Source organism: Setaria viridis, chromosome 9, assembly GCF_005286985.2.
Source record: "Setaria viridis chromosome 9, Setaria_viridis_v4.0, whole genome shotgun sequence".
Lineage (NCBI taxonomy): Eukaryota > Viridiplantae > Streptophyta > Magnoliopsida > Poales > Poaceae > Setaria > Setaria viridis.
Window position 1 is genome coordinate 55,354,517 of NC_048271.2, and position 27,233 is coordinate 55,381,749.

The 27,233-nt window shown below is 38.4% G+C and overlaps 1 protein-coding gene across 1 annotated transcript; it reads right to left on the reverse strand.

Moving 5' to 3' along the window:
* Window positions 1–601: 601 nt before the first annotated feature.
* LOC117838356 (callose synthase 9) lies at window positions 602–25,763 on the reverse strand. The gene is made up of 51 exons (XM_034718356.2): window positions 25,324–25,763; window positions 24,544–24,641; window positions 23,794–23,957; window positions 23,601–23,724; window positions 22,631–22,744; window positions 22,427–22,552; window positions 21,425–21,514; window positions 20,230–20,327; window positions 20,027–20,144; window positions 18,840–18,965; window positions 18,682–18,758; window positions 18,528–18,606; window positions 17,625–17,741; window positions 16,740–16,842; window positions 16,520–16,643; window positions 15,810–15,987; window positions 15,654–15,706; window positions 15,507–15,567; window positions 15,348–15,429; window positions 15,089–15,138; window positions 14,268–14,354; window positions 13,525–13,610; window positions 13,423–13,447; window positions 13,008–13,102; window positions 12,842–12,923; window positions 12,570–12,730; window positions 12,328–12,448; window positions 11,401–11,501; window positions 11,209–11,299; window positions 10,939–11,099; window positions 10,562–10,671; window positions 9,631–9,765; window positions 9,119–9,187; window positions 8,860–9,034; window positions 8,542–8,656; window positions 7,848–7,967; window positions 7,265–7,380; window positions 7,092–7,175; window positions 6,860–6,972; window positions 6,660–6,712; window positions 5,665–5,841; window positions 5,401–5,448; window positions 4,194–4,352; window positions 3,598–3,711; window positions 3,430–3,518; window positions 3,181–3,339; window positions 2,995–3,097; window positions 2,581–2,700; window positions 1,606–1,656; window positions 1,330–1,512; window positions 602–1,090 (listed from the first exon to the last, which is right to left on the reverse strand). The coding sequence occupies exons 1-51, from the start codon at window positions 25,520–25,522 to the stop codon at window positions 854–856; spliced, it is 5,721 nt and encodes a 1,906-aa protein (XP_034574247.1). The 5' UTR covers window positions 25,523–25,763; the 3' UTR covers window positions 602–853.
* Window positions 25,764–27,233: the final 1,470 nt, after the last annotated feature.

Consider the following 27,233-nt stretch of genomic DNA (forward strand, 5'->3'; position numbering starts at 1 on the left):
CGGCTTTCTGATTTTCTGAACCTGCCGGTCTCACCCACTCCACAAGGATGTGTGCAGAACCCACACCCTAGACTCTACACGTTACGATACAGGTCAAAACCGTGGATTGACGATTTTCTCATCCTATTCCTACATGGAATTGACAAGGTTAATGATGTGTGCACGTTTGGCCTTCATATCAAATAACAATACGAAGACGGATTGCGAGGAAGAAACGTACGACGAATACGAACAGAGCTGATTTTGGTGGATCATTTGATTGTAATCTGGTGTCTGCAGTTGGTCTTGTGAAATTAGGCCTATTTTCAAGCATCTGAAGAATACCATGACCCTCAATTCTCTCGATGTCCAACGCTAGCGCGCCCAATTAATCCCAAAATGGACAGCAGAGCAGAGGGCTCGATTTGCCGTACACCTGCGCTAATACGTCGCTTGTAACGTACTTAGCGTTCCTAGATAGCTTTCCTCCATGTTAAATACTCCATTCGTAAATTTATGACACAATTCACTTTTTCATTTGTTTGACTTTTTCATCTTCTCTATAATATTTGTACAAATAGATAAATATACAAGGTAAGTAGCTTAACATGGAGATACAAGATAAGTAGCACAACACATCAGATTAGCTGAATTGATAACGAAAAGCCAGTTCTTCTCAGCCCAAATATCAATGTAAAAGTTAAGGAGTGTCACAACTACAGCTCCTAGGCTCACTGTAGAAGTATAGCCGTTGAGATATACACCCACAGCATAGGTCAACACGGAGATATATACAATCGCTATCGCTAACTGAGAACCAGGAATCAGCTAAACTAACAAAGCTGCTTGATCCACGGCGTCGAGACTACCACCATCACATCCCTGCATTTGGATTATTGCCAGCAAGAATAAGAGAAATCTCCAACCCTCTGCTGAAAGCCTGGTTGAACAGAAGACGCGTCTGGAAGGTAGATATGAATGGAAACCATGAGCAGATGGCTATGGGAACAAAAATGATCATCCCCATGCCAGCGTCATAAAGGCGAGCTAGGGAGCGCACTGTCTTCCACAAACCCAATTTCTTCACAATCGGTTTCCACGCCACAGCAATCTGTAAACAAAAAAAAAGGCCAAATAAGGTTTGCAGCGTACACAAGTGTACGAAGATTTGACTAGTCAATCCGAATGCTAAGAGTTGACTGGTCAAGAGGAAACAAAGGGAGTGTTTGCAAAAAAAAAAGGCTTATATGCAATAATTCAGAGTTTCAGGAAGTGTTTGCCAAGCGAAGGAAAGCCAGACTAAACACTGGCAATATTTCATGGATATACAAGCTGGCAGAACAAACTCACCGAAAGAATTCCCCACCCAGTTGGCACAAATGCTAGAATGGAAGCAAATACATCTTTGACACTGAGGGCAGTAAACACAGTAGCCACGATCAAACCAGCCAAAACCATTAACAGTGCTATGCTCTTGACCAGACGCAGGAACAATTGAAAATGTACCATAGCCTTGGGGTTTAAACCAAAGACCTGCACATAAAACAATATTAAAAAATGACCTGAGCAGTAAAAGCCAAGTATAATTTAGTTACCGTCAAATAAGAAATTCTACATGGTACATACCAAGAGGAGGACAAAAAGACCACCAAGCACAGCCCAAGAAATCCAATACACCTGCAGTGCCAAGATATGGATTTACTACTATCATTTTGATCACTAAAGCCAACAAATATGTCACTGAAGGATTTAGTCACAAAACATTGCATGAACTATACTTTTTAAGTGTACCACACTCTAAAACAAAAAGGAGAAATCATTATTAGGAAAACCCTCCCTTAGAGCAACTCCAGCAATAACCCTTAAATCAAAGCCCCCAAAGGCCAAATAGGAGTTCTCTCTATTTTTTTTTAGGGCCACAAAAATTCCTCCAACTCCAGCAATAGCCCCCATGGATAGAGGACTCCCTATAGACCCTCCAAGAATGGAGGGTGGAGGGGGGAATTTGGAGGCCTCCCCAAAATGGGGAGTCTAGTAGAGGGCTTCCTGGAGTACGTTTTTTTGACTTGGCCCTCTAAACTTGGGGTAGGGGCCTGTTTAGAGGGTTTGCTGGAGTTGCTCTAAGGATCTTTGTATCAGTTGCTCATCACATGCCTTCCTTTCCAATAGGTTTGATGAATGTGCCGCTAAATTCGAACATCACCTATTAAATGGCAAAACTCACAGTACAAAAATTCAAGATCATAAAGTGGCATGCTTTGACTCTTCATATAACTAGTTCTTTCAGCACTCAAATTGCTCAGGGCCATTTAGATGCTGAACTGCGTGGGAGAGTTAGAATTTGAATCACTTTCTGGAATGTTTGCATTTCGAAATAGCTTATTTACTTTTCACTCACAGTTGTATCGAAGATATCAATAGCATACTTGAATAACATTTGTTAAGTGAATAATAATTGCATCATAAGTGCAACATTGATTAGGTATTTATGTTGCCTTGTGAGTCAAACCAAGTTATATTCTGTGTATGCACAGAACTCTGCACTCAATAGCATCACAATTTAATGTCAACAAGCAAATGGGAGCAAAAGCATTAACATACCGATAAAGCTGTACTTTCTCCACTTGCACTCATGTGGTAGACAACTCCATATTGGAAGATGAAAAACCTTAGGCTTAGTATAGTTTCCAGTATCCTCCCTCGAATGGTGTAAATATGTTGCTGAAAAGTAAGTGTATTAAAATGAATAGTTTACTAGAGTGGACATTAGTAAATAAATAATGATGTATATTTAAGTGGTACTACATTTGCATACTACGTTTACTTAAAAAGAACTTAACGACTTTTTGTTCCTTTTTGAGCCATATAGCTGCTGAAGAATTGAGGCACCATTAGAATGCACATAATACTCACAAAAATTATTTAATGAATTGATAGGATGACGAAGGAGACAGACGTGACAGCAGATCTACCGAGACTCGAATGCTAAAGTGAATGCAGGGAAAATTCAATTACCAGTTCTTCTTCCCACCAAGCTTCCCAGCTTTCTTCTCCTTTAACACCAATACCGCCTCGATAAAACAGCCAATTTGTCCAGTCTCTGAAATCCTCGACAATCCTGAGAGGAGGGTGGAGGGTCTGTAATATCCATACCGATAATTTGGAGTAACATAACAGTACATAGAATTCTTAGTTTCTTACTTCTGCCATTCAAATCCAGATGGGTTAAATAAGTAGGGAGCGAAAAGCCAAGACAGCGCCATAAACCAACTGCTTATAGAGAGTAAAATATAGCCAACTGCTCCACCATTGTTAAAACCATATGCCAGAAAGATTACCAACAAAAGTGCAACCTCCATCCTACAAAAATCAAGAATAATCAACACGAATGATATTGTTCTACAAAATTTGCACAAATTAATTCAAAAGTAATTTCAGGTGATAACAAACCCTTTCACAAAATGGCTTCGTGAATAAAGGCGATAGTTCTCAGCAAACTTGATATGCCGTACCACAAAACCCCTACCAGTTGCTCTATACTGGTAACAATAAAAAAACAGATCAGTATTGAGAAACACAGAAACTGATGAGCACCAGCTTTCGTTACAAGAAACCTACCTTTGCACCTCCATGCAATATTGCGCGGCCAAAGTAGTGAGTCCTTGTTCCAAGTGAGAAAGTGAAAAATACAGAGCATAGTTGGAACTGCATTGTGATAAATTGAACAAAAGCCTGCATCCATGCATTCACATAAGAATAAATCCTTATTACTTTTGCCTAAATTTTAGAACGTGTAACTGTGATTTGTTAATCAACGCGCCAAATAGTTAAACTTAACGCTGACTGCCAGAAAAACTAGTTCGTGTAGCATAACATAAATAATGATGCTACATACTAGATTTGGATTAAGAAACACACTCCCTCTAGTAAAAGAATACGGTCTACGTGCGACTTTGACCATATTTGCAGAATCTATTGAATTAGTAAAGTATGAAAGTACTTTTTCAAGACAAATCCATTAACTTGATCTTTATGTTCCCAAAGTAAAAAATTTAGAAATTATTGGTACTCAAACTTTAAAATTGGATAAAGTAAAAAACATCAAGTATTTACTAATTGACAACAGAAAGGATCTACCAGAAAACAAAAACCAACCATAAATACGTGTGCATAATTCACAGGCTAAGCAAAAGTCTGCTGGGAAAAGGGTATACCGTTAGGACACCTGATTCAAGGATGAAACCTAGAATCATGGGTACTGCAGTAAATACACCAATCTGGAAAAGAAATTGAGTGTTCAGAGCAGTGTTCAAGGCTGTGTTCTGCAATATATCTGCTCTGTTTTGAATTGATTCTCCAACACCAGATAAGGCCTAGTCAAACAAACGGCAAACCGATTATGTCAGGATAACGATGGAGGAAGGAAACTAGAAAACGCACGATTTCAGAAACCAAGGCCAAGAAATGAAAAGACATAAAGTAAATAATCCATAGGTGCAAAGTACATAAGTCACAAATGCAATGAACTTATGAGCCACTATAACATCTGACTGCAGAAGCTTTTCGTGCTAGATTTAAAGTGAATGGAACGCCTAATAGTTGAGCACGTCCTCATGCAGGGTTACCGTAGGTGAGCTTGATGGCCCCAAGAACAGCTGGGACATGCTTTTCACATACTAAACACAGTGTGGCAACAATACATGAGCCAATGATGTGCATATGGTGGGAAGGCTTTCAACATATTTAAAAGAAAATACCACTCATGTTCTTTCATACTTGGCATTTTTCTGATATATTAACTACAAATTATTAATAATTTTATGGACAAATTGTGTTCATTTGCATTGACCATTTGGCTAATTTATATTACAAGTTATAATGATAAAACTAGCTTCAACATATTTAAAAGACAATACTACTCATGTTCTTTCTTGGCTTTATTCTAATATATCAAATCACAAATTAATAATTTTACGAACAAATTGTGTACATTTGCACTGACCATTTGGCCAGTTTATGTTACAGTGATAGCGACTAGAAACAGCAACCAGTGCTGAATGCCAACGCTTAAATCCTCACGTTTGCAAATTTCCTGTCACCAGAAATCATCACTAGTGGTCCACACTATTCCCAATTTTATTTTTTTGCTAAATTTATTTGGAATTTATTTTCTATGACTTCTAACTGCGACATTCACTTATTTTTGCTCGAATATATCTAGCCAAGTACATCTAAAACATGCATCAGTACTACTTGGAAAAAGACAGGTTTATTCTGTCTATAACAGCACAAGAACAGGTGGAAACTTTCATGAATAAATATACAAGCAAATAATAAGTGACTGTCTGTGACTCAAATGAATATCCAACAGTAAAAAGGGGTTTAAAAATGAATGGGTGCTACACAAATATTGCCTCTTACCAGATATGTTTTCCCATAGAGAAATATGTACACAGTCAGCACGGTAAGCTGCAAAAGAACAGCTAATTTAAGATCGGAAGCATTGAGGAAGAAAACAACAAACATTATAGCACCTCCTCAAGGTCAATAAGAAGTATGAACACTGGTATATAATATATTTAGTATGCTTTCAAATAATATAATGTGAGTTACTAATGAGCTCAACATGAAAACAAGAGTATAAACAATCAAGAACATAATAAAGCTTTTTGCAAATTAAATTACCATAGTACAGAAGTAGAATCCAACAGTTGTCACATAGAAGGATAACATCCTGAAAAAGTCAAAAAGCTGTCCAAGTCTATATATGTCTCGGCTAAGAACTTGTTCACCATTTCCTCCAGAAACTTTTCCTTCAAATACTGCAATCTGATTAAGTCCAACATCCCTACCTTTGCCGACCTACAGGATTAATTTAACATCAACAATGTGTTCACTGGACAGCAGTGTTGTCCCTGTATAATTAGTACAGTGGAAAGCAATGGAGCAAAGTAGCAAAAAAAGGTTCACCATCAGTAAGTTAAATAATTCCTGGTCAATATTAGTTCGGTGAGAGACAATGTCATATGCACCGCATGTGTACATGTAGAATCAACTGTGCAACATATCTTATTCGATCAGGTGGACAAGATTTTGTGTTAAACCCTATCCCACTTGAGTGGCAGCAGTGACTAGCAGGAGTCATATCATTCTACAGACACAAAAAAAACTGAGGGAAGTACCAAACAAATGATCCAATCACAGATTAACCAACTATAACTATAAACCTCACAGAATGACAACTGCGTGCTTAAGTTTAGTGAAAGGTCAAATGCTGAATGATAGTCCTCAAAAAGTAAATGCTGAATGATTAAAGTCATCATTTCTTTGGACCAGACAAATATTAATGCATAGGCATGCAACTATATGATTAATGAGAATCTTAACTCATAACCCTAACTGCATGTTCGATACAAGAATCTGTTACATTTGTACTTAGGAACTAACTTTACCTATCTACAACAGATAGATAGAAATCTTCCTCTGCGACTGAATTGCCTAACAAGATTACATGAGAAATTGCAATAACGTATTATGCATACTCTAAACATATATGCACAAAAGAAAGTTGGTAACAAAAATAATTTATCCCGTGGTAAAGTTTTTTTTTATTTAACCCATTCTTCATGTGGAACACAATTTCATGTAACGCACAACAGCAGACATAAGAGAATTTAAACCTGAATATACTCGTGGTGAGTTATGCTGCCTTGACGCAGAGTTGAGTTAAATCCTGTAGTTCAAAGATGCATCAGTAAGCTCGGCACCATAATCTTAAAGGGGAGAAACAAAAACTTGAAGATTTTAATAGGGAAAATTCTAAGAATCACACCAATAACTCTCAAAATAAGGAAAAGCGGAAAAAGGCTACAAGTTTAACCTGCATATATATCCTCACTGATATTAATGCTGCGGGAGGCCTTACTGATTCCACCCCTTGTTATATGAAAGATTCTATCAAAAACATCTGGGTGGCCATAATGCATTCTCACTCTGCCAAAAATAGTTTTCATGTGTTAACTACACATAATTTTAGCTGATACTCGTGAAATCGAAAACTTATTATGTAAAAGCACTTCAGTGGGAAAAAAGTTACTATGTAAAGCACTTACTTCAGTGGGTTAGAAAGAACACGTTGACCTAAAGTAACGAAACTGGTTTCCTGATTTGACATAAATGAGGCCAGGGAGGAGACACTGTAGAAACGTGATGTTGTTAGAACTGATTTTACTGCTGAAGAAATCCACACAACTTCTTCACTAAAAATGTAGTGAACTATTAATACCTTCCCGTGAAGACATGCTCTCTAACACCAAGAATAGAAGGGTAATGCTTGCCACGCTTCAGAGAAAACTCCTCAAGCAGATTTCTCATTTTAAGTGCCTCTTCAAAGTAATTATCCTACAAAATAAAACAACTAAAGAACTGCAGAAACAAATGTGTGACATTTTCCAACCGAAACATTAGTCAAAGAATCAAACAGTAAAAATATATGGGATCTATTTGTCTACATTCCATCCTTTTGTCACACTAAAAGACTTGACCTCAATAGAAGAAAACCATGCACGAAATACAAATTACAAATATAAAGTTGATCCATACTTATATGTGATCCAATATTCGGTGAGAGGGTGACATTTCAAGAAGGAACACGGAAGAAAGAGGCCAACCACATGAACATTGTTACGGAAAAAGGAAATCGGTATATCACACACTCATCAAATAAGACTGGTGGCAGGTTACCTGTCAATTTATCAAGTGAAAATTCTGGAAGCGTTTAATGTATAAGGTGGTGGTTCATATTTCAAGGCAAAATTATAGTAATTAACTCAAGAAGAAAAAGGGGGAAAAGGAGCACATTTGCATACCTGATTCATATCAATCGTTTGCACTGCATTTCCACGAGTGAATATTATGGCATGATTTTGATTTTCAGGCTTTCCCTCCCCGAGTTTTGGATTGCCAGGCAATTTAATGGAATAAATTTCCTGTAGAAAGTTTGATCTATTGAATATGAGAATGAATGTACTGTTCAAATAAGAAACCATAGTGCTTAAATTTCTCAGGGCAAAGTTTATAGTTCCGTGCTCCGCTGCACTGCAAAATCTAGTACACTACAAAAATCTAGAATGAACAACCAATGAACTCAAGGGATCAAAATCTTGTCACATGATATCAACAAGGGTGTACAATGTATTGCACTGAAGAATTCGGTGCAGGCAACGAGAAAACAATAGCTTAAACCAAATAAGGCAGTTCTTACAATATACTCCCTCCTTTTGACCAACAATTAGTTAAATTATATGCATGTTAGTATCTAATAGTTGTAGCAATTGATTCATATTTCACATATTTCAATATGATAGTTATTTTGTAACAATTGATAATTATTCTAAGAGAAATTAATGGTCAAAATTTGTTTCCAAAGACTTTTTCAAATGCTAATGCACCTTACATAAGGAAAAGGAGGGAGCATATGATAAGGGTGATAACACTAGATAAAGGCAAGAAAAATTAGCTGTTAACACAGAGATCTAAAATAATGTGCTCTTAATGACTGACCTTATCCTTTCCATGAATGTCAGCTTTAACAAGCTTTGAGTAATACTCAGTGCTGGGTTTTCCATTCTTAACACTCTCAACTTCATCAATGTAAGCAACTCTAAGAGCTTCATTCCTAAGAAACATGGTACAAAATATTATAGGCAGGATAACACAACAAATAACGGAACAAAAAGGCCTAAGAGTTTGTGTGCATGTGCTCACGTGCTTCTTGTGAAAGAGTGACAGAGAACTAACTAGGCCCCATAAGTATAAGTACTTAACAAAGAGAGACAGAAAAGAAGCAACGATATTTCTAGCATATAAAATTAAAGGTACCTTTGCATTAATAGGGCTATATCTGCAGCTTCAGGTTTCCCTTCTCCCTTCTGTTTTCCATAGATTTGGCAGGTAACCACATATGTAAACTTCAAATCAGCCTGAGCACGCGCTTCAGGGGACAACTCAAAATGTGTATCAGCTGAACCAGCCGAAGGAAATGTAGATTCCAGATCTAGCAAAGAAAAACAACAGAAAAGGAGATATCCATTCAGATAAATGACATTTATGCATCTTGCATGCTAAGTTGTACAGATACCTTCAGATTGTATCCTCTCCAAATAACTCTGCAGCATAAGAGCTTTCCTATAGTACATCATACCACGAACTGCAGGGTAACATAGTACAAAAAGTGTTGATGTGAACTGATTACATTCAAAGTGATTGAAAAATGAGTTACATTTACAAATACTCATAGGACCAACAGATTAGTCTTTTCTCATGTCATCAGAAATCAACAACAATCACACATGACTTTGAACACTAGGGTGAAAGTCTGAAAGATGATAACTCAAGTATGATAATACTATTCAAGATTCATGCATCAATAAACAACCAACACAAATTTAGCTACAAGTGGTATCAATTATCATACTCAAATAGAAAACAGTGTGTGGTTTCTGAAACAAGAGTGGAATAAAAGCTAGATATAAAATAGGTGCTCACTTAATTAAGATAAAATAGGTCTATGTATAGAAAACGGGATTGAGTGAAAGCAAACATGAACCTATCAAATAAATATACCACATAAAGGTTTAGAGGATAACAAACCAGTTCGTGCTAAGGTCTGCCCACGATAAGAAGCCCACAGACGTAGTTCAAGTATGTCATTTGGGTTACCAAAAAGTTCAGAGTCTGCTGCATTTTCGTCCCTGTTGATACGAGTTAGGAAATTCCTCCATTCATCTGTTTGCAGAAATTAACCATATTAGGAATGTTAAACGACATTGGGGGGAACATGATTTCATGCAGTAAGTTACATACACATACTGCTAGCTTGCTATTGCTAGAGACAGGAGATAACAGGCACTCATACTGGTTTCAATAATCAAAACTAAAATACAGCACAAAGTACCCTCTTTTTTTTCATGTTTTGTGGAAACAGTTTGGACAGAGCGATATATAGTTGCCTTGCATTGCTCCGTACACTGAATAAACTTGATCCACAGAAAGCCAGGCAGTGAAATGAACATTCATTTCACATTGTCCTGGAGAAAATTGAGTGCAAGAGAAGGGATTCACATAAGCAAGTTGGGAGCCTCCTAGGATGTGCCATCCTAATTCATTTGATCGTTACAACTTCTTAGGAAAAAGAGTTCCGAATTTATCACTAATTGCTTCCACTGCCTGGGCATATTGAGGTGTAATGTTGTTAAGTTAGGTGCTCGCCTGACAAGGGCAGAAAAGACAAAGAGTAACCACTAGTTGAATTGAAACAATGGTCTTACAAGTTACAAAAACGCTTTAATGAGGGGTGAACAGCAACTTTCCATGACTTAATGATAAGTTCATGCCTCTCAAAATCTGGACTATCTATCTTTCTTAAGCTTGTATCAGTTTCAGTTCCAAATGGAAAACAAGAAAACAGACATATCCAAAGGAGCACAACTTGAGCAAGAAAACAAGGGGCTATCTTAAACGGTTACACCAGATATATTCCAGGTACTGTTTTCACTGTTCATAGAAAAGGGAAATACCAAACCTGGGTAAATCTTCTGGAGATAAAACAGTGTAGTTATACCATCTTCGTTTTTCTTCTGTAGTTCAGCCATGCTGTAGAGAACAATCTCGGAGTAGTACGGGGTAAACACACTACATAAACAAAGAGAAAACACCATCGGTATGTAAACAAATAACTGAACCAAAAAAAAATGCATGTAACAAGATAATCTAGTGTTATAAACAAACAGTGCAAATCCACAACTAAATGAACAAGCAAAAGAGGAACTAAAGGAGCCCCACCCAAAGGATAACTGAACCCAAAAAAAACATGTAACAAGATAATCTACTGTTAACTAAAGAAAAAGTGCAAATCCACAACGAAATGAACAAGCGAAAGAGGAACTAAAGGAGACCCACCTAAAGGAAAGCGTTTCTGAAGCAGGCCTTGCAACAGGCATTTTCATGAACAGAGAGTTCATAAAGAACTGAAGTCTCCGCCTGGCTTCCAGATTTTTAGGAACACTTGCAGCTGATTCTTTGATTGTAAGAAGTGAATACAATCGCTTGATCAAGTCCTTCTGCATAAATTACACCAACATCATCCAACTAATGACTACAGAAAGATGCAGGCTAAATGTAAAATAGAAACTAAACAAAAATAAGTACATCCAGTGCTCAAGACAATACCAATCCAGGATCATTTGGCCACTTAAGGTTATTGAAGAGGCGGCCTTCAGCCCTCGCTCTATTAATCTGAGTCCATTCATCAAGGTAACCACTAGCATTTATAAACAAAGAGCATTACGAAAGGAATAGTGCAAGGGCATACAAATCTGAAAATAAGGTGGAACAGAAGAAACTACAAAACAGATTGCAGACCTGATATCAACAGAAAACACTTCATGATGAACAACTTCATATAGGTCCTGAATAGCATTAACTGCTCCCTTTTTCAGATCGTTTGACTCTGTGGTACCCCTCTATAAAAATTGTATTAACAGTCATATATAAATCCAAATAAACAAAAGTACATTTAGATATCTGTGATAAAAATGTTCAACTAGTGAAAATGCAAGTGACACAGATACCATACTTTAGATGAGAAGGAACAGATCTGCCACTTTTACAAAAACAGCTGTGGGAAGGCTAGGAGGTTTAGACATAAATTTGCCTCGTGCATAGTCTAGTTTCAACAATGAAAAAGGTAGACAATGTAACAACCCGCTCCAAAATCTGCTTATGGTCCAGCTCCTCATGTGGAACGGACCCGTATACGCACAGCACCTCTCTTATACTTTCATCCTCACTTTTTTATTTCTCGAACACGCAGGAGAGCTGCGTATCTTTGTATTAAGAGAGGAAAAGGCCCAAATTACAAAGCAATATCACCCCACCTTGGGCCAGAGTAGGGGATGTAGAGATTACAAAACCAGAGGTGTAAGAGGGTTAACTGAGAGGTGCTATGTTTGGAACGACAAGGATTATAAGCTGGCCCTCAGCCCCTAAACTTTCCAATGTGGTACTAAACCACCACACTACAACCACAATTGAGCCACATGGGCCAACAAGGCAACAACTACTACTACTAGAGGATATTGGGCTGGGGTATTACAGACAAGCAATATAGTTTCTAAATGTAGAATCATATAGAAGGGAAGCTAATTTTGATACTTAGACTCATGAATAAGGTTATCCCATAGGTAAATTTGAGATTTGGCTCGTCAATAAGGTGACCCCATAGTAAATAAGGACTAGAAATCAAAGAGTTAATGAGCCTACAAACTAATGCCAAACCCTAGTACATACCAGTATTCCAAGTACAGCAACAAGCTTGGCAATAACAATATGCAATTTTTCGAAATGAAGATCACTTTTGATGTTCTTCTTTGAAATGCTTTCTCGGATACCACCATAAATTCTCTCCACCCTAAATTTCCAAAAAGAACAATACACCATAAAAAATTATGTTGAATTTACAGAACAACAACAAAGCCTTCTGTCCCAAGCAAGTTGGGGTAGGATAACATTATAGAGAAAAACTTAATTACCAGAGACATCCTTCTTTCTCTAGTATTGATGTCAGAATATGATAAACACTATGGAAGCACTCAACGACAGCATATTTCATGTAGTCATCCTTTGAGACCCTTAGCCAAAGTTCTTCTTGTGATTCGTTATAGTCAGCTGCGATATCTTTAGCCAAGAAAACCTACAGTAGGGAAGGGAAGGTACTCATTGAGAAGAAACAGAAACGTAAACAAAATCTACAAATCATGCAAGGGGAAACTTTTAACAGTTAAAATTGCTTTTAACTTTTGACCTTGCTAGCAAGTAAGAAAAGTGGCCACTGCACAATTGGAAGCACTCCATCATTCTTGGGCATCAAAAGCAACTCTAATTCACTGCAAATAGGACAAGGGCCAAACCAAATTTACATATGGCGGTCAACAAAACTTTAACATAGTTTAATAAGAAGTATTACTTACGCATTGTTAATATAATCCTCTTCCCTTAAATTCCTCACAATTTCATTCCAGAAGGGGGCGAATCTAGATGCATTAAGCTTGTCCAACTCTGCTTCCTGGTAAATTTGGTGTTTGCAGTGTCAACTCTTTATAAGTAACAAAAAAGAATGAGCACAGTTAAAGAAATAAAGAATGGTGTACTTGTAGTTTAAGCACCCCAATATTATTTAAGCAAACAAATGTGCAATATTTGTGTGTGTGTGTGTGTGTGTGTGTGTGTGTGGTGGTGGTGGTGGTGGGTGGGTGGGGGTGGGGGGATGAGGGGGGCAAACAAAAACACTAGGGTCAAATAGAGCTGCTCAGAGGTCAAAATCAATACAGAGAAGTTCCATAACAGAACAAGTTTTAAATAATAATAATATCAAATGACTCGTACCTGACCAGATGATCGCAGCTGTTTCCTGTGTAAAGGATTAAAACCAACTTTAGAGCATAACAAAGAAGCAGATAAGCAAGAAACTAGAAGGACATCACAGACCTTTTCGGAATAGCAACATGAAGTTTCTCCATGAATGCTTCAGGGAACTTCTCAAAGAATCGGTGAACTGCTTCAACCGACCTAATCTGAAAACACAAACAAAAATGATCATCGACATATTCTCTATGAAATGAAGAATAAGAGCAATAAAAAAAGACAACAGCAAAACATGTAATTTCACCATTATTTTTACATGTTTGAGGAGCTTGTTTTTCTTGTCAAATATTTGGATTTTTTTCAAGGTACTTTTTTTCCAAAGAACCCCTGCCAAAGGCTATCAGGACTTGGTATTTTGGTTTGAATCAGTATGGTGGACTGATGAGGGGTAGATACATTGTACAAAGAGGAAATGCTTATTGACTACTGCCTTGATTTGTTGGAGTTTAAAACATCTAGAAGCGAATAAGTGAATAACAGTATACTGCATTGGTGAAATGCCCAGCCGTAACACAGAAACAAATAAAAATTTGCAAGTTATTTTGCATCTAGTGTTTCGAAGCCATCTAAACTACAAAAGGTGGCTGCATAATCAAATGCACTTGCCATTGACTTACGCCTTGCAAGCATACTGTACAAGCATAGAAATATTAGAAAACAGTACTTGAGAAGTATGACACAAACGGCTAAACAAGAAATGGCAGCACACAATAATAAAGATATAAAATGATAAGGTTGACAGATCTGCGAGAACAACTTCAGGGATAGTATGACAGTAGTTCAAAGATAAAGTTCAAGGAGGTAACCTCTCCCAAGCGATCACGCGCACCAAGGAGAAATCCATATATAGCAGACATTACAGTGTAAAATACATGAATGTCCAAAAGGTAAATCTGCATAAATGGATATTTAGTTTAAGAAATATAATTTTCAGATGTTCACTGCATGTTTCATGTAAGCTCTGCAAAATGGGGACACATATGATACAAGTGATAACTAAAACAATGACAAAAGAACATTTTTCATCATTACATTCAGTACATCAACCCGTTAGTGAATGGAACGCCACAGCACAATTTGGCCCATGTTTGCCCACTAATAGACACTCCCTCTGTCCCAGAATATAGCTCCGTCTTTAGGATTATTTCACTATTCGTAGTCAAAATTGAAAAGGCTTGACTTTGAAAAAGTCTAAACGTAGCTATATTCTGGGACGGAGGGAGTACGATGGTACATGCAGCCATGTTGACAAGTGTGCTGACTGAGGAAGGTTATTGCAATAATAGTCCTGTTTTGGCTCATGTTATCTCTGGTAGTGGTTGAGAAAATTCCCAGGATGTTGCAAACATAAAGTGCCATTATGCTAGGCAATTTACTTTAAGGCCTACTCAGAATGCAGAATTTTTGTTAGCTAAATGCAGGAATTTGGCAACAAAAAACCATGATGAGAAATTAGACAGATTGACTCATTATTTCTGACCAAACCTATGAGTGTCATCTAGAGATGTTTACTGTTTATTTTCAACGGTCATAGTTCGAAAGTTATTATGGCTGCCCATGATTCTGACAATATAACAAAAGTTCGGAGAGCTGGAACAAGAATTTAAAGCAAGCAAAGGTTACTTACTGACACCACTGGAGCCCATAAACAAAGGATTGTGATGGCATTATGGTTATCTGCAAGCGTTGTAAGAACCAACTAATTACATGTAATGAACTCATCTTTTAAGTAGTGAGACACTGAGACTATTAATATTTAGAAAGAGATAGGCACTTCTCCCAGGAAAATTTACCAAATACACAATAATGAATATTATAGGATCCGAGGGTGTGGACAAGAAAAAATATATCATTGTGACGTGTGAAAAAAAGAAATATTTACATACTCTTTGAGAAAAAATCATGCCAGGCATACTGTAAACCTCTGAAATTGATGACAGCTCTTGTTGGTTTTACAAGAGGTTTTATCTGCATAATAAAGGCCACACTTTAGAGTGCAAAGATCAATTCTTACAAATATTGGAAACTGAAAAACTAAACCTTTCCTGAAGAAAATAGGTGAACGAAAATTTTGCACCAAGGATAATAATCCAAAAGGCAACGTATCTGCAAATAAATATAGTAATTAATGATGCACTTCCCAATTTGTTAGCAGAATCACAGTATTATGCTTCAAAGATCTACAGGATTACTTGATATAGTCCAGGGGACTCTCATGCATGCCTCTTCCAACATAATTATTCTCCTTCAACAAAGAATAAAACGTCAGATATCCTTAGCAGAAGATATTGCATACAAAGATTTAAAAGAGGACAGGAAGATAGAATGTGCTTAAAAAGGACAAGGACCTGATGCATCCACTTAACAAGGCGTACAGCAGACCAGCGGTAGCAAGCCTCGGTCAAACCATGGCAACAAGGGACACTAGTAAGTAGGCTCATTATTATCTTAACACCAAAATATGCACCAATTACAAAACCATATATCTTGAATGTAGCTGAGTGCGTCCCATCTTGAAGCGCCTTGCTGGGAAATGATAAAGCCATTAGAAGTTTGATCACAAAGGTACAAACATAACAAAAGAGAAAAGTATCAAGTGCTGGATTTTAAATCATAAGTTAGGAATTCCAGTGATTTTACAGGAAAATAAATATCAAGTGCTATTTGGAGTTGATGCCAAGTAATTTCACTTCACAATTAATAACAAACAGACCATATTTCAACCAAGCCAGTAAAGATATCATTCGATAAGAAAGACCAATTCTAACCTTTGAATGGCATTACATTATCAGACCTATGTGGCCAACACAGCACCTATAACCATCTTATCTCTTTACAACGTGCTACTTGTCAAGTATCAGGATTTATTTTATGTTTTTCATTATTCACCCTGAATCACCCCGTATTTGTTGTTCCTTTGTGTTTCAAAACCTCCAAATATGTCATTGCCAGATGATAATTACGTTAAGCACTATATTTCATCTAACTGATTTCTTTTTGCTTAAGTTAGGGTAGGAATAAATTTTCAAAACACACAAATGGATGGGAAAAAACATACACATATAGGTAACAAATCGTCAATGAAGCTACAGTGAACCAACAGAATCGCCACAACACTCTGGTGATTGCAGATCCACGAGATGTTGAATAGGCACCATACATCATCAGAATATCCAGTAGACCTTCCTCAAAAACAAAAAGGTAGCAAACAATATTAGTCATCAGCAAGATGTTTTACACAGCTGATCATATAATCGTTAAAAAAATTCAGTACTAACTCTCAACAAATTTCATTGCGACATAAGTTGGGCCCAGACTAAAAAGTTGCAATACGGTCTTCATGTCAAAACTACCATTGTTAAAGGCAATGATAGTTAGTGCCTGCATCGACATAATAGAACCACACTTAGATTATTACACCGCAGTACATAACTCATTAAACATTGGCAATATGAAACACAAAATAAGAAAACAAAATCCATCCTCATGGCCAGGAGAACAAAGAAGTCATTGTATCGCCTGCTAAACATCAATTTCAAGATACCATTGATGGTAATTTTTTGCTTGGGCGTGCAAAAATATAGATGCAGGCAAAGTCAAACACATACGTAAATTAATAAATGTTGGTTCATATTAGAGCAATATACAATCTTGGAACGTAAATAAATCACTGGTAAATAATAGTGTGCTAGGAAACTAAAAGGGTAAATTAGATGGGGGGTCCCCAAACTATTTCAGGGTTCGCGTCCAGGTCCCAAAAAACTATGAAGTTGCACTTTTGCGCCCCCCCCCCTCCACCCAAACAGAAAAAAAAAGGGACTCCATTCTTCACTTTTCTCAGCTCCCAAGTGCGAGTATAGTGAGAACCTGTATTTGGAGAAAAACTGTGTATTTGTTGTTTGTTGCAGATTTGTGGACTTTATGATGTTCTGTAGATCCTCTACCGTGCACGCATGCAAGAGGCCATGAGCTTCACCTAGGGGACACCAATGGGATAAACTAGCCATAATAGAGAGGAAAAAAAACTCAATTGCACTATTGCATACCTAGCAACTCAACACGTGGAATAAAAAACCAATCCTAGGATTCAATAAAGTAATTATGAATGAAGAGGTGGGCGGCTGGAAACCAAAAATTTTTGCATGGTTAGGATTTGTGCTCACCTGAAACATCATAATTAGGAAAATCCAAAGGCGATGAAAGCTGTGGTAAAGATGAAGAAAAGTCCTATGTTCCACAAAAGATGTCTTTCCATAGTGATGGTTCCTACCTAACAAGCCCTGCAAAACAAAATGTGCATTACATAATGGAAAACGGCAGGGAATTTGCAAGAGAATGGCAGTAAAATCCAGCATCAGAATGTTGAAGATAGCTGTTGATCCACACTGACAGAAAATGAGGAGCAAGAACCAAATTCTTCATTTGTATTATTCTACATGTAGTTCCCTTTAGTCAACCTTAGCTTATCCAAATAAGCCACTTTTTTCGTCTTTTGACTAATAAGCCTAAAAGGGTGCACGTCAGAACGGCAAATATAAAACAAGAACAAACACCATGGCTGAAAATTAAAAGCTCCCCATTCCTAACCATTTCCAAAAATCTTTATCGCTAACAATCTGCACTTCTCATAGCAATCTTCTCCCATTCAAGTAAGCAAATGAAAGCCAGATTTGTGAAGCTCGTCAAGCAGAGCCAGCATCAGCACTACAGAAGGTGAGGAGCAGAGAACCTCAGTTCACGTTGTGGGTGATGAGTAGCTTGTGTCATTAGAAATTTATCAAAACAGTAAGACTGATATCCATCAGCATCCAGGTAAAGTTAAGCCAACTCAGGAAGATAAGGAAATTGTTTGTTGTGACATCAGCTTCTGTAAAAGGAAAGCTGACACTGAAGCTTGATTAAATTGGGTGGAAGGGGGGGGGGGGCAGGGGGGCATATCTCATATTTGTTGGCATGATGATCAAGGGGAGCAGAAGATATTAACAATCACCAAAAGTTTACATACATACAAATACTGATTTGTGTACATCTACCAAAAGATTTAAATAATTGTGACTATAACAAACCTTCTCCTTCCTACTGGGCTTTGAGAAAAATGGGTTGCTCAGCTTCCACGGCCAGTCTAGGTTAAAGCACTTGTTAGACCTGGAAGGAACCACAAAAGATTATGAAAAATAGGAACAAATCAACAAAACCAAAGAACTCAATTCATCTGCTTACCAGAAAAACTCATTGAAATCATCATAATTTCTCCATGCAGAATGTGGTGCGCGCCCGTTCTTATTATTGGCTGCTTCCTGCACCAGAATTAACATCAAGAAAACCATTGAGGACCAAACATAAGAAGTGATATTAGCTCAGCCAGCAGCCACGCTTACCGCAGCAATGACATCATACAAAGGAGAAATGACGTTTTCAAGAAATGAGACACTGCCATCAGAACTGCAGCTTTTAGCTGGCTCTGCAGTTTGTTTTCGCAGAATCTCCTCCAGTTCTCTTGCTAGCTGCAAAGTTGAAACAGTTCGCGTCATGTGTAACTCAAGGTATTGTCAAAGATTATCAATTTTTGAGTAACTTGCTCAGACAAGAACTACTCAGACAGACACGTCCTGAATCCAGACATGGCAAACTTCAAAAACTGGTGTTTGGGTTCAGCTAGGATGAAAAAAAATTATATTCAAAGTAAGTTTTGATATTATTTTACTAACATTAATATAAATGATTATTTAATAGCACATAAACTACCAGGTAAGAAACATTTAGTGGTTAAAAGGTATAAATAAGTCTCAGAAGTTTGTTGTAAATGTACATAGGCTTCACCAGTTCACTATCAACAGGGAAGTTCATCCACATTTCCAAACTTCAACTAACGTAATGCGGACATGGAGTGATCATGAACGACACGTAGGTGTAACTAAAGAAATGTTTGCATGCCAAGGGGGTGCCGTGGCCCAGTTGGTCTGAAACACCAGTGCCCTCAATCCTCCCGTTGCATGTGCCTCTCCAGATCACATAGCGTCGACACTGCTCCCAACCACCTTGGACATTCCAGGAAGGTTAGGATACGAGTCATTTCACATGTGACATACTCCGACATCAGGATGCAAATTTGACGCAGCAACAATAATTTCTGAAATAATAGTGGCGAGCACAACTGAACAACAAAGATATATTTAGGTTGCATAATTAGAAGCATCCAAAGCAAAGCAACTTTGCATGCCAACACAGTAAAAGAAGCAGGGAAGGAGTCCTAGAAGTTCGTGCTACCACTATTTCTTTTAGTTTCTCAGTACTGTTCTACCACACCATGCACTTATATAAGTCTGATTCACCTAAGCCTCATACAACGGAGCATGTTAAATGTCACAGAGACATAAAAGGAAGAAAAGGGACAAACATGTCATACTTACTGATGTGTGCATCATTGAAAAAAAAATTCCCCCCAGCTAAAGGGGGAATCTAACGGTATGATTACACAATATTTTCAGCAAAAACAGGAAAATAAAGGAAAATTATGAACCACAAAAAACTCTAATAGATAACTCCACTAGAATTACAGACTTACATGGTGAAATATGTAGCATAAGCCCTCAGGAAGAAATCGTACATTGGCAGCTTCACCCCACATCAAGTAGTATAAACACACATATAGCAACTTCTTTTCCTTTGTCAAAGAATCAGTGCTAAGAGAAAATGTACAATATATTAAAACAAAATGAGGCAATAAGGAGTTAAATAGATTGGTGCAGAATATTTTAAAAAGCATACTTATTCCAGATGGGACGAGTAGGCAGGTAGTTGCACCATTTGATATAGTTATCAAGGGCTTTGGAGAACACAGCATGCACAGCACCATCATCGATTTTCTAGCAACAAACGGAAATAATGATAACAATAACAAAGTGAAAAACTTCAAGCAATATAGAGATGAATATCTTGGGGGCTGAACCTGATAACTGATTTCAAACTGTTACCATATCACCGTATCTTTAAAAAAGAAAAGGATAAACCTTTGAATTTAAATGTTAAATAGTATAGCAACTTCAGTGGTCAAGCAAGAAATTGGTGGGTACTGAGTACTATGCCATGGCAGGGTAGACACTGTACAGAAGAGGGTCAGGCTGGCATGGTTAAGAATAAGGTAACAGAAGTGAAGAGCAAGATATACTTACAATTAGTGTGCTTTCTATATTTATAGGTTCAGTAATTCTGACCATGGATAATCAGTGTTATCTTTAATATTAAACTAAATCAGCTCAAAAAGCAATTAGTGTATGTGATATAGAAAACCTATCAATTGGAAACCATGGCCAAACAAAAAATAAACCTTGAACATCACAGTTTAGTATGTTATTATTGTCAGAGTTCACAGGTGCCAGATTGCAGAATAAATTACACTGACAAAAAAACAAGAAAAAGTTTCCACTTATGATAATGGTGTTACTGGTTCAAGCATTTACATCCATTCATACAGATTAGCAAAGTGCACAAAACTATCAGCAATATCCAGTGCGTGCACCACAGACTAATGGCCAGCACAGAACTAGAAAATTATTATATTTTTCCAAAAAAAGAGGTTATAAATAGATAACAGATACTTCAGGTGTACACACCTGCCACAACCATTCTTTCTTCTTTGAAAGTGAGCACAGCATCTTTACTAGAGAATAATTCAGACACATGGTACCTCAAGAATGCAGGGAAATTTCTCCACTTAATCATGACCATGACCAAGCTTTTCATGAATTCAAAAGGCAATTCAGAAAAGAGCTACTTACTAAACACGAAGGCATTATAAATGCTAAAGAAAAGGACAGAAACTCAAGAAAGAATATCGGAAAAATGATAAACTATACTAAGGTGACAAGGTAAGGTTGTTCAATTTCAAAAAAAAAATTTGCACCAATCAGATCCAAAATTATGATGCGCAGAAACAGTGGAATGGTGTCAAACAATCACATACCGGTTCATTCCCTGATGGCTTGCCCACCCGAGACTGTTCATTTGCCAATAGGTGAATGATATGCTCCCTTTGGTTTTTCACATTACCTTCCTGCAAAAATGAGGGATTGGGAATTTCCACTAAGGCAACAACACTTCAAAGTATTGCCATATAATGCATTAAGACTGCATACAGAAGTTATAACTGCACTAGACTATATATTTAACAATGGTGATGCATGTCAATGCCATGTCATCACATTCTTTTCCTAGCATCTGATTTTCCATCCAATGATCAATGACCAGAGATGGGTCCAAAAGCACAATGAAAAGGTACATGTGAATTTAGAACCTAGCATTACCATATTTGCAGGATGTATTTCAATTGTCAACAAAATACATGATGCGTATAGGATCTGTATTCATATTCATTTTATCCTCCTTCAATCACTCACTTTTCAACTTAGTGAAATATGGTCTTTAACATGTCTATGACCATCCAAAAGTACTCACGCAACTAACTGGCTACAGCCTACAGTTAAAAAGATAAAACGATTGCAAACTCAGAGACCATACTTTTGACCATCTTTGACTCCTTTCTTCCATGTTGAAACTTAAAAACATCACAGAATATACAGTCAAGGTTACGAAGCAAAAAAAGAGTCAGTAAGGAATGGCCAGGATTGTTATAACTTCAGCATACCAAATGTGCATGCTACGCTTTTTAATATAGTTTTCATGTTTGGCGTGACCGATGATATACCTGTTTTGCAATTTACAGTAAGACTCAAAAGTGCAACAGCATACAGATTTACTATTGCAGCAATTTGATCCACATATAGTTGACGATGACGCTAAGCAAATCTATCGGACTTTTCAGCAATTGCTAGGTTGGCAACTAACATTTGTCGTCTAACAGCAATACAACAAAATGAGCCTGTTCTGCTGTGATATGATTACAGTATTTATCATCTTGGAAAATGCACGTGGTGAAGATTGATAAGTTCCACCTTAAAACACTGACCTGAAATCCAAATACACATTGCAAAAGATCCAGCATATCTGAATTCCTAGCATCAGGGACTGAAAAGGTACCAGGGAGCCTGGGAAGATCCCTATGGTACTGCAGAATTGATATTGCTGCTCTCACCTGAAATTCAAACAATGCAAACGGTATAACGACTTCAAGGCCTAGAAATCCGGCAATAACAGGACTTTGAACAATTACCTCCGGAAAAGTCACAATTGCATTAGTGGTAGTAGACAATGCATCTAGAGGAATAATATTATATGGAACAACATCCTCCGTCCTCGCGGCATCCTTTTGCATGACCTTTTTCATCTGAGAAAAACAGAATGAGTAAATTGGTCACAACAGGCAAAACCTTTTACTGGTTTTGATTATATTCAAGGGTGGAAATTTTTTCCTCAAACAACACAGGAGAACTGTGTCATTCCATTAAGGGAGAAAAATATGTACAAAGGAGTGGCCAAGAGACCTATCCAGGACACACACAACAGGCACAGTTCTCAGCCGACTAGGATAATGAGATGGAAGCCCTTTCGAAGTTACTTGCACCACCAAGGAACACAAGTTCGTAACCAGCAGATATCAAGCTTTTGTTGGTCACTTTGATCTTGATGATATAATATGCAACTCACTCAACCATTTGTCTACAAACAGGTGATTAAAGAACATGCCAACATGATAGACACATAACATCCTTTCCACTCAGAACCTTACACTAGGGAGGAAATTTAGGGGATGGTGAGAAAAACTCCCTGCAATGCCCTATTTGCTCCAATAACTAAAAGCTCTTAACAATAATTTAGTAGCATTTAGATTTAACGTAGCTTCAATAACAATTTACTTTAGCTTAAATAAAAACTTTAGCTTGTTCGAACTCAATGTGCTATATCATTATGAAATTATAAGCTCCTTGCATGTATGGAGGATCTAAAAGTTAAAAACCTTTGTTTTGTAAATTTCACTGTTGAATAAAGCTTAGGTTACATATCTACACATATACACATAGAACTCGTTGATTTTTATCAAATATAACTGGATTGACATTGCCTTCCTAGGGACCAGTAGATAGATGAACTACTCAAAACAATATAGACAAGATAAAAATATTTATATTTCAATTCTCAACACCAGACACAAATAATTAAATATCAAGAATAAGAATAGAAACCTCTTCAGATATCAAATTTTTTGCATCCTCAGGTGAAATTTCCTTAGTCATATCCTCTATTACTGACCATAAGACCTTCAACGTCGCAAGCACCTTTTTCCGCTTCAGAGTTTTCCGTTCCAACCTGTTGAAACAAAGAGTAGTTAAATTGCAGCAGTGCCACAAATTTATTTCAGTTATGCTTGATACTTACTCTCCAAGGTTACCACTGAACACTGCTGATTCCCTCAACTTCATTTCATCTTCAATCAGCTCATCCACTTTATGCTTTTCTCTATAAAGCTTGTAAAATTCTTGCAGTTTAGCGATATCCTGACTTCGGTCTATAGCACCGCCATCCCTCTTTGCTAGTTTTTGCTAAATTGGTAAACCAAAAGGAGCTGTTAAAATAAGTTACTTATAAAGTTATAAATTCTAAAGTTCTATTGTAGAACAATTCATCATTTATGGTCCAAGAGATATGGTGTGCGCTAATGTGGTGCAACTGGGTTACTTCAAATTATAACTTATAAAGATTAATTTTAGAACAATTCGTCATTATTATATGCTACAGCATCATGGGCTTCAAGGCATGCATGAAATAGCAGCACCCACAATGAAATGTGAACAGTCTACTAAAAGAACAAGTTAAAAAATTGCAAAATGCTCCCTATCTACATGAGTGTATGTCATTCGAGAGAACTGCAGCCAACATTTCCAATTGTGTCTTACAAAGGATAATATTTGTAGATTCATCACCCAAAAAGAACCACAGCCATGGGGACTCATGGTGACATATTTCTATAGCTTTTATCAACAAAATATGATGGAAGCAAAATTGAAAGTATTTTCTCCAGTACCATAGAAGTTCAATAAAAGGATATCTCCAAGTCATAGAAGTTCAAAAAAAAAGGATATCTTAAAGTATGGAATCACACTATAAGTGTAGCTGAAATGGACATACCCTGATTACTGACATCAAACCTGTTTTGAATTGCAATACTCCTCTTCCTTCGCTATTTGGATCTAAATTCTGGGCTAGTGCGTAAGCATGCTCACAAACTGCACAAGGTAAAAAGTAAAAACACGTACAAATTAAGCATAGTCATAAAATCTTGCAGTCACTAGTACACAACTGTTAGCTTGATCAAAGTATATGCCATCTTCGACGATGCAACACAAGTGTAGCAGGCTCAAAGCGCAGCAAAATTGTACAGAATTATGCCGAAATCTAGATAAGGAGCGTAATAAAGTAGTATAGCCACTGCTAAATACGGAGGCGCCTACGTGTTGTGCCCTCAAACTCTGTACAGAATTATGCCAAAATCTAGAGAGCGAGCGTAATAAAGTGGTGCAGCCAGTACTAAGATAGTGTTTGGTTCGTGCTAAGGTAATGTAAACGCAAAGGGAATCAGATTACAGTGTATTTGGAGGTGGAATAGGTGATTGCCCTCTTTGTTTGGTTGCACTTTGGTAACGTAATCAGATTACTGTGTGGGTGCTATATCTGATTACGGTGGGGGAGGAGGGGTAACAAGCTTGTATAGATATTATTTAGGTAAGGGATTCGATTACAGTGTCAATTGGTTACAAACCACCGCAACCAAACATATGTAATGGGATTCGTTACCTTCAATAATCAGATTAAGTTACATTTGAGCCAACCAAACACTACCTAAATACGGACGCGGCTACGTGTTCTGCCCCCAAACTCCGTCGGAACTGAAATGGTAGCAAAACTTACGAATCCTCGCGACGGTGGGGTCCTCATCCTGGATCTCGTCGGCGGCGCGGAGCACCTCCTCGATGTGCACGTTGTTGCCGAGCGACGATGGCACGACCCCGGCGATGCCGGTGACCGGGTGGCCGTAGCCGCCGGCGAGCCGCTCCCCGCGCAGCGCCGCCCGCACCAGCCGCTCCCAGTTGGCCTCCGCCCTCGACATCGCGGAAGCCCTCGGATCTCAGCGCCCAGTCACTCGCGCGCTCAGAGGCCGCTAGCCATAGCCCCGCTCTCTACAAGCTGCTGCGATCAAGTGGCGAGGGAGACGGGAGGCTAGGGTTTCGAAAGCCGCGGGCGCGCGGAGGCGGGGTGTGGTGGCGCTCGAGCTGTGAGCGGGGAAAGGAAGTAGAGGTGGTCTCTCTTCTGGTGAGCAGAAATTTGGACTCGATGAGATCTAGGTGAGGGGCGTCATGTGCAGACTGCGCGTCGAAAGGCGCCACTAGCCGGAACCGGACCAGGCCACCTGTCGTGGATGCGTCATGCGTGTGCCCACTGGCCACAAGCCCCTACTGGATGGAGGAGGGTTTAAGCAAGGAAGTGGTGCAATTGGTCCGTCCCAAGTGGGCGCCGGTCTAGTCTTAACGAGGCAGGCTCCGTCAAAAACTGCATAAAATCTGTTCGTTTCAGCTTATTAGCCGGCTTATCAGCCATCGAACAGTGTTTTTCTCTCGCAACAAATTAACCGTTTCAACTTTTCAGCCGGCTTATAATTCTAACCGAATAGGCCGTTTATCTCCCGTTTTGACTTTGGTAAAGCTAAGGCGCGTGACAGTTTCACTTTCAGGATAGCATGGGACGTTTATGTGTGCGCCTGACCGCTTGAGATCAACAAATGTGTGGTGATCGATGTCTCATGAGTAGTGTACCGAGCACGCCACGCGATTGGTGACGCGGACAAAGTAACGCGGTTTTGAGCGAGGAATTGCCGTGGAAACGCGAGAAAAACTTCCACAGTTCCAGAGTTCTACTAGTCGGCCGAAAGCCAGGAACTTGTCTTCGGGCGATGTTTATGGGCCCATATTTCTGGAATGGCAGATTGGGCCCGAGTAACTGCGTGTGTGGGCTCTGGCCTAGAGTGGGAGATATTTCAGGTTCAAGGCTCAATTACAGGTGCAATTCCGCCCAATTAAGCATGGGCAACTCCCTCCAAAAAACAATGAACATGGGCAGCGGCGCAACGCTAGGCCTAGGCCGCTAGCTGAACTTGTTTCTTCTCGTGCGACGGCTTTGGTCAGCATGCCGCACTTAATTGCCTGTCATTAACTTGGTCGTGGTCAAGACAAGGAGTGGTGGGTTCAAAGCGATGATCAGGTAGTCAGCCGATTGATTTGGCCCTATGATTCCACTACTCACATCGCCATCGGTGGGCAGCAAACAAACTTTTCCACAGTACATGAACAATCTAATCCACTTCACCGGCCCAGCGTGGTCGCTTTCTTGCTCCAGCTCAGGATCCGGTAGCGGGGAGAAACGGCGAAAAGGATTTGCACAGCCCGCACACCGCACACGGACGTAGACACGATGTCGCACTGATTGCACCTGTCGCTCTTTAAATCAGCTACACTACACATCCTGCACTTTTTCATTCGGTACTTGGGCCTTGTTTAGTTGTCAAAATTGGGAGTGCCAAAATTACTGTTCCGGCGCTGTAGCACACTGTAGCGTTTCGTTTGTATTTGTGAATTATTGTCCAAATATTGACTAATTAGGCTCAAAAGATTCGTCTCGCAAAGTACAACAAAACTGTGCAATTAGTTTTTAATTTCATCTACATTTAGTACTCCATGCATGTACCGCAAGTTTGATGTGATGGGGAATCTTCTTTTTGCATAGTGATAAAGTTGGGAGCTGGGAGTGAAGTAAAGAAGGGCTTG